Raw genomic sequence first — 12625 nt, 5'->3', positions numbered from 1 at the left:
AGCGCCCTGAACCAGAAAAGAAGATAACTTATGTGAAAATATCTCCACCTCCATGACTCCCCACTAATCGTTTCTTGGGGAAGAAGATCATCACCACTCCCACGATTTGTCGTAGCTTGGAGATGAAGGGAAGAATAACTGCCACTGCTTGAACGTGGATTTGTCGGAGAAGAAGGTGGCCGATAAATGCGGCGGTTAAGCTTGGAGAGGAAGGAACCAAAAGCCTATAAATAGCACCTCTCACTTGTAAAACTAATGGTCAATTATTGATCCAAACTTATGTAATTTGATCCTTATTTTAATAATAATATAAACCCCTTTGAGTGTTCACCAGAACAACTTCTAATCAGTTGTCGGACAAGATCAAGTTTTTTTCTATAGGTGGTTGAAGATAACGAGTGTTACTTTAGTCTCAAACTACCATAGTTGGAGATCTAGTCCTTTGCTATGTTTGAGCCTTGTATGATTGTTTGTATTTCTTTTTGTCACTATTTATAAACTTTGGTAGTCTATCTATGCACATTTTGTGCTGAGTAGTTTTTTTTTGTTAATATATATCTCATTTTGATTTGTTCAAAGAAAATTGTTTGATGCACCAATATGACAAGATAAATTATTCCCTTTTTAATCTTATCCTGTTACTCCTTTGTAATTTTTATCCTAGAATTTAGTTGGGTTAGAAATATCCTGTCCGAGAGAGGATAAGCAAATCCATATAAATCACGCCAGTCGCTCCTTCGAATCTTATTGAATGCATTTGATGAATTTTTTATTGTTTTTATTCACCAGAGCCATACGTGTTGCTACTTTTTTTTTGGTACAAGATGAAGAAAAAAGGAAAAGACAAAAAGAAAATTATCTAGAAAAAATAGTCCCACTAGCATCAGCTAGTAGGAGAAGACTCATTCCATCCGGCGGAACAGCCATAGGAGAATAAGCTTCAGGGTTGCGAGCTCCAAACTTGGCCAAGAAATCTGCACAAGTGTTCCCCTCCCGAAGAGTATGCAACAACCTAACCCTCCAGTTTCTAGTGAGAAGATCCTTAATGTTATAGATAATCGCTGCATAGTGGTGCCACTCATTTATATGATTAGATAACAGCTTAATCACGATTTTGGAGTCAGAATAGCACCACAAATCCTTAATGTCCAGCTCCCACGCCAAAACTAAACCATGGTACACTGCCAATAATTCCGCGTGAAGGATATTCGAAAAGCCTATATTTCCAGCAAAACCGTGCACCCACGCCCCGTCAGAGTTCCGAATCAAACCTCCGAAGCCAGAGATACCTGGATTGCCGATGCTACTCCCATCAACATTCAGAATCATCCCGATACCACCATGTGCATTCCAGCGAACCATTGTAGTGGTTGGACTTATGTTGGGTTTAAGAAAACACGTTCTTAGCAGTTGAGTCAGGTTCTCGGTGTTCGTCCTGAGAGTAAAGTAAGAGGTTACTTCATTTTCCATACACAGGAGATTCCTCGCGCGCCAAATCCACCACACTGCAGCTAGAAACAGAAAACTAGAGGGACCATCTATGCCATTGCGCAGCCATCCATACAAATTATCACCCTGGAAGAATGTCTGGTCCACAAAACCGATAGCTTTCCAGAAACACTTTATGAACTCACAATTTCTTAAACAGTGTAAGGTTGTCTCTTCCTCAATGTTGCATCTAGGACACAAGTTAACCTGAAGCAAACCTCGATGGGAAAGCATATTTTTAGTTGGAAGGGCATTATGGAGAGCTGTCCAAATAAAGAACTTTATCTTCTCCGGTGCTGGGATGTGCCAAACCCAATTCCAGGTGATATCATTTGTGGCATTGTAAGTAAAAGCAGAACGGTTAAGCCAGGAATAACCGTCCTTAGCAGTATAAAGCCCATTTAGGTTCCCTTTCCAAGTATAACGATCAACAACTTGAGAATTCAAGCAAACAGGAAGCAATTTCAGGTGGTCCATGACGTCCACTGGAATTGTCGTGTAGAGCAAGTTAAAGTTCCATTTACCATCAATATAAACATCTCGAACTCTCATTTGCAAGTCGTGGATGTCTACATACATAACTTGGTTCGCTAGATTACCAATGCCCGACCAATTCGTATACCAAAAGGAAGAGTTGCCATCGCCCAAACGATATTGAAAACCATCCTTGAGGGCCAAGAGAGCCTTCATGATAGCATTCCAAGTAATAGAGCCAGATTTTTTAGTAATAGTAAGAAACATGTCATCATTCAAATACTTGTGTCTCAAAACCTGGACCCAAAGCGTGTCACAATTCTGGTGCATACTCCAAACCAACTTGCCCAGGAGAGAAGTATTAGCCTCTCTAGCTTTCCTAATTCCGAGCCCACCTAACTTCTTAGGTTTAGTTATCTTGTCCCAGCCAACCAAATGGATGCCCTTGTTGGATGTTCCTTTCCATAAGAAGTTACGTGCCATTCTATCAATAGAGTCACAGGTAGACTGAGGCAGCCAAGCCACCTGCATGTAGTAGTTTGGAATAAAGTTCAACACTGATTTAACCAAAGTCATGCGACCTGCCTTATTCAGCAAGTTGTGTTGCCAGCTAGCAAGTCTTTGGCTAATTTTTTCTTCTAAAAACTCAAAGTCCCTTCTCTGTAAGCGGCCATGCATCATGGGGAAACCAAGATATTTTTCCAGCGAATGAGTATGATTTATGCTTGTGTTGGTCACAATGGTGTTTATTTTTCCCTGCGGGGTGGAGGGAGAGAAAAATACCTTCGACTTAGTTACATTGACTTTTAATCCTTAGCAGTTAGCAAAACGAGTCAGAATAGTAGCAATCTTTAGAGCTTGAGAGTTTGTGACCTTGGAGAAAAGGAGGACATCATCAGCAAAGAATAGGTGAGATAGAGGGGGACCATTCTTGGAAAGTCTCACTGGTTTCCAATAGCCATCACCAACTGCTTTTATTATAGCCTGTGATAAACATTCCATGCACACTACAAAGAGGTAAGGTGATAGCGGGTCACCTTGCCTTAATCCTCTGGTAGGAGTAAAACTCGGGAGCCGACGACCATTCCATAGAATAGCCAAAGAGGAACTAGAGACACAAAACATAATCAGCTTGGTCGTTATGGGAGGGAAACCACTTCTTTGTAAGCAGAATTGAAGGAAATCCCAGCTAACATTATCGTAGGCTTTCTCAAGGTCGATTTTGAAAACCATATCACCCTTCTTCCTTTTGGATTTCCTCATAGAATGGATTGCTTCTTGGAGAATGATTGCATTATCGGTTGTCCCTTTGCCAGGCAGGAAGCTACTTTGAAAAGGACCAACTATCTGATTGAGGAAAGGTCGCAATCTATTAACTACTTGCTAATGCTAGATTGCTCACTCACCCCATACTAATCTTCATCTGATTTTTTTATTATATTTGATATTTTTTATTATTTTATAATAGCACATTTATTACTATTATTGAATATTTGATGTTTAAGTAAAAAAAAAACTTATTCAGCCCATTTTTTATACCAATTAAAATATTAAATTATTTTATTTTATAAAAAATGTGTATACTTATTTTATTTTTCTTAATGTTAATTAAAAATATAAAATTATTTGTTTTATAAAAAATGTATTTGCTTCCCAATTATTTTTTTATTATAACATATCTTATGTGCACCAAACACATGACATAATATGTGTTTATCCTCTTACTATCATATTTTATACTTATCCAGCTTCTTATCATATTCTACCCTTATCATATCATGTGCATAAAACGGGTCCTTAAATTTATAACTTGTTGCATTGTTACCCTTCTAGTTATCCTACGTTTATAGAAACGCTAACGTGACCGTTAATTCTGATGTTAACCACGATGAATTTAAGACTCAATCTAATGTGAACCGCGAGGCCTAACTAAAATGTTATTTGTCATCACTTCCAACTTCACGTTAGTTTTAAAAATGTTATTTAGTATCCCGTGAGCTTAAATAAGTTGACAAGACATTATATAATATATGCATGAAGGCGAAATTCGAATCCCGGTTATCCACCTTAAATATAAAATTTTCAGCCACTATTTAGCGTGAAAATTGGATCTACAATTGAAAATATCATTTTCATTTATGAATTTAAGTTCCAGTAATGATAACAAGTATCAAAGTAAACGATTTGTGAAAGTAATAATTACAGAATTTTATATATAAAAATTACTACTTTTAATTTCTCAAACAATTTCATAAGAACCTTTTTTAACATTTTCCTTTAAATTATATACAGTTAATTATAATCGATAAGTTATTATTTTTTGAAGGATATTTAACTTTTATCATAAATAATTTTAAAATTGTGTAGATGGTTCTCTTAACTTTAAGATTGAACAAAGACCTCCGGGTCTTTATTCGACCAAAATAATGATTTTGACTTTTGATACAAAGATATTTCTCATTCTAAATTAATTATTGTTTGAAATCATACATTTATATATGTGAAAAATTAATGTAGATTAATAAATTTAAACTACTGAAAAAGTTATAAATTAATCAAAGTATAAATTTAATTATATAATAATAATAATAATAATAATAATAGAAAAAATATGATTCATATTCTTGACAAATAAAAAAAGAAATATTATTCATATTTAGTTAAATAGGCCGACCAAGCATATTAAAAAGCTATTTTTATAGCCTGTAATACAAACTTTATTGACTAAATAGGCTGTTGAATTTTTTTTGATCTGCTCTACTATATTTTTTTTAAAAAAAGTCTAACCTAACCAGCCTATGTATAAACTAAACTAGACCATAGGTCCATATACGTCGGTCCAACCTATTCTCATCCCTAATCAGTAACGAATTTACATTGTACAATGTAAAAAAAACGAATTAACATCGTACGATGACAATTCTGGTCCGTAACTCAATTAAAAAAAGTTCTTTTTTATTTGGTTCATGATTAAGGAAATTGTTATTTGTATTGATGATATGATAGGAAATATATATTTATCTATTTTTGACAAATGATGGGAATATATTAAAAGCATTAAAGAGAAAAATAAATTAACGGTTAAATAAGAAAATCAAAACATTGACACGACGGCCACGTTGAGATTAAGAGCAGATCATATTTCATTTTCATCAACAAAAATAAAATAAATTATTCATTGCTCCATCCATCTCATAAAAATGCCTCATTTGCACTTGACTGCTTTTTCAAAATAATCGTAACTTGCGTCAAAAAAAAATAAAAAATAATCGTAACTTAATAATCGATAGCAGCTGAAACCAAAGTGACACTCCAATCAAATTAAGTGGCCGTTTAGATTGTTTTTTCCCCTCTTCTTTTTAGTTAAAAGTAAGAAGTTAAGTCAAACAACAATTTTTAAAAGTTATAGTAAAAAAAAAATTCTATATTTTAGAAATAATAATACTCCCTCCGTTTCAAATTATTTATCATTTTAGGAAAAAAAAATAAAAAATTAAGAAAGTGTATTTTTGCACTTTATTTTGCTATTATACCCTTATTTTAATTCACCAATAAATTTAATTTTTTTTCACACACTTTCTCTTTCCAATAAATTAAATATGTAATGTACCAAAAAAATAAATATGTTATGTACCAAAAAAATATTTTTAAATAAAACTTTAGTTTCCCAAATATATTATAAATCTTTTACGGTTTCAACAACCACTCCTAAATATTTGGAATTTACATAGGGTATAATAGACAAAATATAGCCTTAATTTATCAAAACGACAAGTAATTTGAAACAATTTTTTTTCTAAGATGACAAATAATTTGAAACGGAGGGAGTAATATATTATCAAATATATAACTTTCCTGTGTCTATTATGAACCAGGTACAAAAAGACTTGGGGTGTGTATCATAATTTGCTTTTCAATAATATTTTCAGTATTCAAAAAAAAAAAAAAAAATATCTTTTAACCCTATTATAATAAAAAACAACAACTTTTAACTTTTTTTTATAAAAAAAATTAAGATTTACCAAACAATTTTATCGTTTGACCTGACTTTTTTCCCTCTTATTTAGAGCTTATACAAACAACTTATGCAATTTTTATATATTATTATAAGTTTGTTAATGTAGTTTATGATAAAATATCTTATAAAATTACAATTTTCACTAGTGTGAACTTATAAAATAACATAAAACTTAATTTATATTGCATAAGCTATTTGCATAAGCTCAAAAAAAGCTAGGCCAAATGGACCCAAACTTTAGTTAAAAAACTATTATTTCTAGCTTTATGATTAAAATAGCTTCTACATCTAAAAAAAGTTAGGTCAAACGGGCACTAAATTGGTGGTGAAAACTTAAAAAAAAAAAAGTTTTATACATTTTTATAAAATTACATGCAAATTGTATTGATTTTTTTTTTCTGTCTCCACTTTTCTCAATAATTTTTTTTTTGTGAGCACTTTTCTAAATAAATATTATTTTTACATATTTCTATAGAATTTATTTAAAAAAACACTTTAAATTATCATATATTAGTTTTTGTTATTAAATGTAATTTTTATTTTTTCTTATAATTTGGGATGGACAGAGTACATGAAAGGATTCCCTCCGATCAAGTTCTCTCCTGTGTTGAGTTCCACCCTTAAATATATCGTCTCTCCACTTTTTAATATTAAAAATTTTATACTTCCTCTGGTCTTTTTTATAAGAAATAAAAGTGAATTTTTTTTGTCCTTTTTATAAGAAACTTTGATCAATTTTCAAATGTTTTAAATATTTAATTTCATTTATGCCCTTATTTATTACGAGAGAATATTAAAAATAATTAAGTTATAAGTTAATTGAATTAAGACTAATTAAATAAGGATATATATATAGAATAAATTTAAATTTATATGACCGAGGATCTATGCACGATAGAGTACCATTGTTTATCAACTATCACACTCCACTTAAAAATTTCATTAAATAGTCTACTTTATCTTAATCCAGTTAGTAAAAACAATCGCCTATCAACTATCACACTCCACTTAAATATTTCATTAAATAGTCTATTTAAACTTAATTTAGTTGGTAAAAACATCGTATTTTATATGTATGAGCCGAAGTTTAAACTAAGATATTTCTCGTATTCACCTTAAGGCACGCATGAGTCGAAATTCGAACTTCAGATACTTCACTTATTCACGTAAAATTCTAGTCTCTATTCGACAAAAAAAAATGTATCCATTTAAATACAATTATTAAAGTTGTTTTAATTAAACAAATTGTCATTTTCTTTAAAATGTTCACTCTTGTAGTCTTAAAAATAATCAAGGTTAGACTTTACTTACTTCGTGACTGAATTACCGGTCTTCTTCCATGGTTAATAAAAAAAAATGAGATATATCTTTTTTTTTTTTTTCGTGAACTATTTTACAGGTTAAAATTTTACTTCTTAAAATAAATAAATGAGAGGAAAGTTAAAATTCAGTATACATATTAAATGTAATATTTTTTTTTGTCAAGAAATAGTCCGGTGACTAGAAAATCTATCTCAAAGGTGAATAAGTGAAGTGTCCTAAATTCAAAACTTTTTTTTGTCAAGAAATAGTCCGGTGACTAGAAAATCCATCTCAAAGGTGAATAAATGAAGTGTCACAAATTCAAACTTAAGTTCCTGCACATATAATGCGATGTCTCTGTCAATTGAAATAAGCTCACGTGATCTTAAATGTAATATTCTTACCAACCATATATTATATACAATATTCTTACCAACCACATGTTATATGCAATGCAATGTTGTTACCAATTGAAGGAAGTTATACTAATGAAATAAACATTGTTTATGAGGAGAATGGAGTATATATAAAAATGCGACATGATAAAGAAGCTTGATCCCATTCAAGAAACGCGATTCCGTAGAATCGCGGTGGCGGTGATGAAGTAAACAACGATGGCCACTACTCCTTCTTCTTACTTTCGCCACAAATTCAAATAACTCTCTCTCTCTCTCTCACCTTCTTCTTCCTCGTGTTTCTCCGATTTTGCTTTTTCTAGATCCATATTTCAACCTATATTCAGGTTTGCTCCTTTTCTTCAATTTCAGATTTTTATCAAAATTTCACGCTTTCTCTTTTTCGGAGGCTTTCATTTTTTTTCTTCTTCTTAGATCTATTTTCTCTCGCTTTGTTTTGTTTTATTTTTATTTTTTATGCTAGTCTTAGATTGAAAAATGTGAAATTTTTGTGAAGCATTTTAGTTTTGTAGCTATAATCTATTACCTTGTTACTAGTGAGCATAATAATAAACTTCGATTAAGTTATTATCATGAGAATTTGACCAAATGGTAGTTAAATTGAGGGATTTGACTTAATTAAAAGCAAATCAAAGGTTGGTATTTCAATATGATTATGATTATTTATGCATGTATATGTAATATTAACCATTAATGGATAATTACTCACTTTGCACACTAATCACTGAAGTGAATTGCTCAATTTAGAGAAGTCAGATCCAATTTCGGGCCGACTTGTTTCTAGTTGTTGACTTGATGCTAGATAATATTTGTTTGTGATGTTTTCAGTGCATTCAATCTAGAATAATGTTTACATGCAATGCATTTGTTATAAGGAACTAAATGGTACTCCCTTCGGTCCTAAGGTTCATTGGAAAACTAATGTATCCGGAGTCCAAATACATTAGTTTTCCAATAAACCTAAAAAGTAAACTTTCTCTTATAATTAGGACCGGAGGGAGTAGTTATATTTGTTTGGTTATCTACTTATTATGAGTCTTTGTCTTTGTGTTTTTGTTAGTATCAGAAATTTAGAAATTAGAACCGTGCATTTTGGACCGGTGCAGTTTGTAAGGTGTGGAAACATGTCATTCAAAAGCATAGTGCGTGAGCTCAAGGGGATAAAAAATGGTATAGGTAGCATATCAAAGCGGGGTTTTGAAAGCAAGCATTGGCTCTGTCGTTCAAAGTCACATGTTGCTCCGGATGTAACTCCAGTCGAACCTATTCAACAGGGACAGTGGGCAAATCTACCACCTGAATTACTTTTGGATATAATCAGGAGGGTTGAAGAGAGTGAGACATCTTGGCCTGCTCGTGCTGTTGTTGTTTTTTGTGCTTCGGTATGTAAATCATGGAGGTCTGTCACAAAAGATATCATCAAGACGCCTCAGCAATGTGGAAGGATCACATTTCCTATTTCATTGAAGCAGGTAATCAATTCTTCATCCACTTTCTGGTCTAATCCAAATTAGTCTTATCCCTCTGGTTTCTTATGTTCTCTTTTCTTTATGTGTATGAATAGCCTGGTCCCCGTGATTATCCGATACAGTGTTTTATTAGGAGGAACCGAGAAACTTCTACATTCGTGCTGTACTTAGGTTTGGTGCCATGTAAGTATCTCATTGCTGAAACATTTCATCCCCTTTTCTAAGACAAGGAATATCAATTTTCAAATTTCTCATCTTTACATTACTCTTCAACCTTGTGTTCAATGTTCGTGAATCATGACTACGAATGTTCAATTTCAAATTTATGGGTTTAAATTTACTTATTTTCATTCAGATTGTGGTTCATTGTCAGCACCATCATTTTTTATTTATTTAATCTTATGGTATACACATTAAAGAAGCATTGTTTTGTTTGGTTGTAATTGTATAGCGGAGCATGAGAGCAATAAGGTATTATTAGCCGCCAGGAAGATAAGAAGGGCCACAGGCACCGACTTTGTCATATCCTTGGCTACAGATGATTTTTCTCGAGCCAGTAACAAATATGTTGGTAAACTAAGGCAAGTTTTGGTTGATAGAAACATTGATTTCCCTTTTATCAGTTTTTCATCCCGCCCTTTATAATCTCTAATCGATTTTGATACATTTGGCAGGTCTAATTTTTGGGGAACCAAGTTTGCTATATACGATTGTCAACCTCCACATGATGCTGCAGTTCAACCAAATCGTCAACCAAGTAGGAGATCGCATTCTAAGCAGGTCTCACCAAGAGTTCCAACATGTAGACATCTTGTTAGCACAATTTCCTATGAGCTGAATGCTCTCTGGACTAGAGGGCCAAGAAGAGTGCACTGCATCATGAACTCTATACCTATCTCAGCTATTCAGGAAGGGGGAAACGCCCCAACTCCAACATCCTTACCTCAAATATTCAGTGAACCTTTTCCTCTCTCACCGGCACTGAAAGAAAAGAGTCCAATGCCCGATTCGTACTCTGGCAGCCTATCAGAGCTACCAGAACTAAGCCAAGGATCGACTGATCCCTTGATACTCAAAAACAAGTCTCCGAGATGGCATGAACAGCTCCAGTGTTGGTGCCTAAACTTCATGGGTCGTGTTACAGTTGCATCTGTAAAGAACTTTCAACTTGTAGCTTCTGTTGATTCGTCTCATAATGTTTCACCTGTGGAGCAAGAAAGGGTAATCTTGCAGTTTGGAAAGATTGGGAAAGATATATTCACAATGGACTACTCATACCCACTCTCTGCCTTCCAAGCCTTTGCCATCTGCTTAACAAGCTTTGATACTAAACCCGCCTGTGAATGAAAACCATGTTACTACATTGGTGATCATCATCTGCTGATCTGTAACATACAAAAATGCTAGGTGCAGCCGCACTGTTCATCAACCACCGTAGCATGCAGGTGAAAATCTCAGCTATGCAATCATCAGTATTCTCCCTCTGTATAATTTGTACTGATTCTGGAATATATTCTGTATGTTGTGTCATAGTCCTTCTACTAAAATTTAATTATGTTTAGTCACTTTCATAATACTCCATCCGGTCCTTAATATAAGAAAAAATTAACTTTTTAGATACATGGAATGATTGATGTATTTGGACGAAAAAATAGACCAAATACATTCAAAATTCTATGAATCTAGAAAGCAAACTCTCTCTTATATTAAGGACTAGAAGGAGTAATATATAGTACATATTTGCTTTGTAGCTGATGAAGCTTTCGATCAAGCTTAAATACTGAAATTGTTGTAAGTTATTAATGTTTATTGTTGATGATGTTAATGTTATACAATTTTTTTAGAAAGAGCTTTATATAATTACTACTTGCTCAATTCTCATTCAGGCCTGAATGAAGCACGGACACTCCTCGGATTAGCCATTTCTGTGTCAGACACGTCTCAGTGTTGAACACCGACATGATACCGACACCGACACTTATGATTACACTTATTATCGGTGTCGACGTATCGGTGTTTGTGTCGTGTCCATGGTTCATAGCATACATGTAATTTATTTGCACATGGTGAATATGTTGATTATTTCAATGGTCTAGTAAACTGGTGACTAATAATTGTTTGGTTGATATAACCTCTGAATGACTGAAACTTAACAATCTCATTTGGACTATAATGGGGGTACCCACCAAGTTAGGTTTGGGTCAATTTCTGCCGTCTTATACCATATATCCAAATAAATATTGTAAATAATTAGTGCGTTGTGAGTAGGATATGTTTTAATAATTTTTGTGACACCAATCACTGTTTTTTTTTTAATTTTTAAAATTTTGGGGTTTGGGTCCAGTTGAGAAAAAGTCATTTGCTACATACATCTGTATGAGTACCAAAGATCTAGTCCAGGGCACAAGAATGCTAAAAACATATGTCTCAGGTTATGTGTCTGTTTTCCCATTTGTTTTGTGTACAATTGTATCAACTTGTTGAATAAAAGGCGGTATATTTATAGGCCCTAAAAATATGTTAATTCGAAAAAACTTTTCAAATACTCCCTCCGTTGAAACCACTATTTCGGATGAAAGCAAACTATCGGCAAAAGTGAATGAATAGGTTGGTATCTGGTTCGTCCCTAATTATATATATCTTTTTAAAAATAAAATTTGTCCCTAAATATAAGCAATTTTCAAGTTCCTAGACACTATTATTATTTTTTCAAACATAATCCTACTTTGTATTGGAATACGAAATGTCAATAGGGGCTTATAATAAAGGCGGAGGAAGTAATAATGAAATGGGAAAAAGTGAAACAAGTTACTTTTTTGAACTCTAGTTTTCTCTTCTTCATCCAATATAAAGAGAGGGATGATTTAGAGTTAAACGTGTAGACCGATTGAAGTAATTGTCTCATCTGAGACGTAGTTTCTATGAATGTGTAAACCGGACTAAATACTTTTTGTGAGATTAGACCAATAATTTTTTTTTTTTGACAAAGACCAATAGATTACTTGTTGATTTTATTCAATTTTCTTAAATGCGCTTTTGATCACACTTTTAATTGAGGTACTAGATTATAAAGTTGAGTAGATTATAGTACTATTTTAAAGGAAACAAACGAAAATTAAAATGGATAAAATGACTGGGAGAAGATGAAGTGAAAAACCTGGTGTTGGATGAGGAGACCATGATTGGGAGAAGATGAAGCGAAAAACCTGACGTGTCTTTGATAATTATTAAGAATATAGATAGTTAATACTCAATTAGAGTTAGTTGATATGTTACCAAGGTGGTTAAGAGGTTAGAAAGTTAATTACTCCAAATAGGTTCTATAAATAAGCTACTTCATTGTACATTTTACTCATTCTTTTATCAATCTATATTCATTCAATATGAATTTCTATGAGTATCTTCCTCAAGAATACTCTTATGCTTTCTATCTTACTTGTGAGTATGATCTTCATCCC

At 32.9% G+C, this 12625-nt stretch overlaps 1 protein-coding gene across 2 annotated transcripts; it reads left to right on the top strand.

Annotated features, from left to right (window-relative positions):
• The first annotated feature begins 7724 nt into the window (after nt 1-7724).
• LOC123923972 (tubby-like F-box protein 2) lies at nt 7725-11042 on the top strand. Of its 2 annotated transcripts, none has more exons than XM_045976726.1 (5): nt 7725-8024; nt 8805-9170; nt 9263-9350; nt 9619-9748; nt 9842-11042. In XM_045976726.1, exons 2-5 carry the CDS (start codon nt 8823-8825, stop codon nt 10512-10514), a joined length of 1239 nt encoding a protein of 412 aa, XP_045832682.1. In that variant the 5' UTR covers nt 7725-8024; nt 8805-8822; the 3' UTR covers nt 10515-11042. The 2 variants fall into 2 exon arrangements, with proteins under 2 accessions (XP_045832682.1, XP_045832681.1); XM_045976725.1 differs by having other exon boundaries at nt 7730-8024; nt 8759-9170.
• The last annotated feature ends 1583 nt before the right edge of the window (nt 11043-12625 follow it).

This window comes from Trifolium pratense, linkage group LG4, assembly GCF_020283565.1.
Source record: "Trifolium pratense cultivar HEN17-A07 linkage group LG4, ARS_RC_1.1, whole genome shotgun sequence".
Lineage (NCBI taxonomy): Eukaryota > Viridiplantae > Streptophyta > Magnoliopsida > Fabales > Fabaceae > Trifolium > Trifolium pratense.
The sequence above is the reverse complement of the archived record's forward strand: the minus strand, read 5'-3'. Positions and strand labels throughout refer to the sequence as shown.

Coding starts and splice junctions, on each gene's coding strand:
- LOC123923972 (XM_045976726.1), top strand. CDS start 8,823: ATGTCATTCAAAAGCATAGTGCGTGAGCTCAAGGGGATAAAAAATGGT. Junction 9,351..9,618: donor GTACTTAGGTTTGGTGCCAT/GTAAGTATCTCA, acceptor GTAATTGTATAG/CGGAGCATGAGAGCAATAAG. Junction 9,749..9,841: donor AAATATGTTGGTAAACTAAG/GCAAGTTTTGGT, acceptor TACATTTGGCAG/GTCTAATTTTTGGGGAACCA.